At 40.7% G+C, this 3,312-nt stretch overlaps 1 protein-coding gene across 1 annotated transcript in view; it reads left to right on the top strand.

The window, feature by feature from the left end:
• The window catches only part of pmpcb (peptidase, mitochondrial processing subunit beta), a 64,370-nt gene that overhangs the window by 3,236 nt on the left and 57,822 nt on the right, over positions 1–3,312 (top strand). The window contains exons 5-7 of the mRNA XM_037695809.1: positions 236–434; positions 516–595; positions 756–868. Coding sequence (XP_037551737.1) covers positions 236–434; positions 516–595; positions 756–868 — 392 coding nt within the window. The remainder of the gene's footprint in view (positions 1–235; positions 435–515; positions 596–755; positions 869–3,312) is intronic.

The following is a 3,312-nucleotide window of genomic DNA, read 5'->3' on the forward strand; positions in this document are numbered from 1 at the left end:
GCAGGTGTGGAGTTAGACTGGAACATCTGTCTAACTGTAGCAGGTGTCAAACTTTGATCAAGGAAAGAGAGACCTTCCTTAGTGTAGTGTAACTATTCATGGACAGTACATCTTAAATAAATGCTCACAGTAAAATGTGCTTCATATCGTTCTTGAAGTATTTCAGCCCACCAGGCTGTTTAATGATGTGCAGCTTCATCCTTAACTAAGACAAATGTCTGCGTTGTGTGTCAAGCTGTTGAAATCCTGGCCGACATCATCCAGAACAGCATGCTTGGTGAGGCGGAGATCGAGAGGGAGCGAGGCGTGATCCTCAGAGAGATGCAGGAAGTAGAGACCAATCTGCAGGAAGTGGTTTTTGATTACCTGCACGCCACAGCGTACCAGTCCACAGCACTGGGCAGGACCATCCTGGGCCCCACTGAGAACATCAAGTAGGGTCACACTGCTGTTATTGCAGCTGGATGGTTTCTGATGCATGTCGTTCACGTGTCGGTTGTGTGTTGGTGCTGCAGGACGATCAACAGAGGAGACCTGGTGGAGTACATCACCACTCACTACAAAGGACCAAGAATAGTTCTGGCTGCTGCTGGAGGTCAGACTCTCTCTCTCCTTGTGTGTTTCAGTAGTGTCAGCTAAACAAACGGTGACGGTTAAATAATTTACAGCATGCACTTGTTTTTGTCTTTATTAGGCAAAATGAAACGAGATTACTTTGACATGTTCCTCTGAAACTGCCGTCTGTTTGTGATCAGGTGTTTGTCACGAGGAACTCATCAGCTTGGCCAAGTATCACTTTGGAAAACTTCCCAGCAGAGATCAAGGTGGAGCCCCCACTCTTCCTCTGTGCCACTTCACAGGAAGTGAGGTAGGAGCAGGTTTGAACTTTTCTTACAAATAAGTCAACTTTATTTATGAAGCACATTTAAAAAAGCAGCTGCTGCCAAAGGGCTTAACAATAAAAATCAACGAAAAAATAAAAATAATGATGGTACAAAAATTAGTTAAAAGCATCAAAAGAAAAGCATAAAAACACAGAATAAAATAATAAATCAGTTCACACTGTGTTAAACGTCAGGTGTGTTTTAAGGAGGGATTTAAAAGCAGGAAGTGAAGTGGTCTGTCTAATGTTGAGGGGCAGATTGTTCCAGAGTTTAGGGCCCATGACTGAAAAAGCCCAATCTCCTCTGAACTTCAACCAAACCGTCTTGTTGAAGCTCCAAAATTTATGATTGAAACCCGTGCCTTTGTGTAAAAAGTTGTTTTTCTCTGCTAAAAGAAGCTGACAACTTGTTTACTGATTTTTATTAAAAGCTTTGGGTGAAAAATGTTATGCTAAAGAGCTCAAACACACCGAACATCAGCCATTTTGAGAACCGAAAAAAAGGATTGAGAGACAGCCCGTGTCACGTCAAGGAGCCTCCCTCCCACTTTTCTTAAAACAACACGCTGCTCGCTCCCTCACTATCCATCCTTTGATTCAAACGGTCTTATACTGCCATCCAGTGGTAAAAAAAAGGTACTACACACAAAAATGTACCATACCATACCAATTTATTTATATAGCACTTAAAACAGCAACAAGGCCAACCAAAGTGCTGTACAAAAGAAACAAACATGCACAGCAGACAGGAAAACATAAAATAGAAATACAGATACAAATAGCAGCAGAAGCTAACTAAAATGGCCAACAGAGTAGAGAACAGACCGGACCAAAACAAATCACATCGTGTTAAAGGCAAGAGAATAGAAGTGGGTCTTCAAGCGAGACTTAAAGACTGAGAGTGTGGGAGCCTGCCAGACACTCAGTGGCAACTCATTCCACAGTCGTGGACCTGCGACAGAGAAAGCCCTGTCACCTCTGAGCTTACGACGGGTTTCTGGGACTGAGAGAAGCATCTGGTCTGCTGACCTCAGAGAGCACGGTGGGACATATGGCTGCAGAAGATCAGTGAGATAGGATGTAGTATGACATATAGGGAAATATATGCATACTTTTCACGAGTTCCTCATCTTTCTGACTGTGTAAATGTCGTGCATTGAATCTTAACAGAAATGTAACGAGAGACGTTATTTATGTTTGACCCATCAAAATGAATGCGGTCATTTATTTTCAGAATCAAAGTTTAACATCAAACATTTACATTAATTTGGCAAAATATGAAAATAATAACAGACAAGTTTCACAGAAAATGGGCTTCAATCACACGGCGGTGATTGAGGACTTTGCTTCAGATATTTCTAAATTATCTGTACTGATTTTAAGAGAAAGCAGAGTTTAAGATGGAAATGGAGATTTATCTTACAGAGAGATTTGTGAGGGAATTAATCTGTTTGACCAGAAAACGTGCACGCTCCATCAGATCTCAGCTTGCGACGGTACGCTTGTCGAAGTAGAAACCGTTACCTGGTTGATGATAAATCAGCTCGGTATAGGATCCTTCCTTGACTCTTTCAGCGTCTCCGTTGAGAGCAGCTGAAATCCTTCGAAGAGTCGTACGAGGTTGTTCAAACAGAAGTTATAATCCCAAAACGTCTCTGGATCATCCTGAACGCGTTTGCATCCAAGAACTCTAACTCCATCAACTCATCAGCACTCTCTTTGTGGAACTCTCAGAGTTCTGCAGCATCAGACTCTTTTTAGCTCCATTAATCTTCAGCGTCTGGTTTCAGACTTCAGACTTTTGCACTCTCTAGTTGAACTCATTTCTGAGCGCAGCAACTTGCAGCAACCGGAGCAACTCCGCAACTACATGAACTGGGAAGTTGCCACATTTTAAATGGGTCGACTTCCGGGTCATTTGAGAGCTTTTTGATTGGTCGATGGACCAGGAAAAGGTGTGGTTTGTATGTAAGATGTTATCATAAGTCGAGGTCAGAGAATGAGATTGTTTAACAACAGACAGAAAGATTATTGCAGAAAACCAGACTTCGTGGAGTCAAACTCTTCTGTATCTTCTGTAAAGATTAAACATGACATTTTTTCTCGGTAAACATTTTAGTTGACCGAAACCTGACTTTTAACATACTTACAAAACTTGGCTCATTGAAGACAGAAAATCAAGAAATGCATATTAACCTGATTTCTTCTTTGAATGAGGAATAAAAATCATTACTTACTGTTTATGTAAAATAAAAATGAGTAGTTTTCTTCAACCTGTAAACATTGAGTAAACTAACACAATTTGATTATCAAACATTTGTAAAATAAAAATGATCATAGAGAATTGTCTTTTCTGCTTGATTAATTCAAGAAAGAAAGTCACCAGATGGCTCAAACTGTATTTCTGGATGCAGATCAATGAAATAACA

The sequence above is a fragment of the Nematolebias whitei genome, chromosome 22 (assembly GCF_014905685.2).
Source record: "Nematolebias whitei isolate Nwh7 chromosome 22, NemWhi1, whole genome shotgun sequence".
Classification (NCBI taxonomy): Eukaryota; Metazoa; Chordata; class Actinopteri; order Cyprinodontiformes; family Rivulidae; genus Nematolebias; species Nematolebias whitei.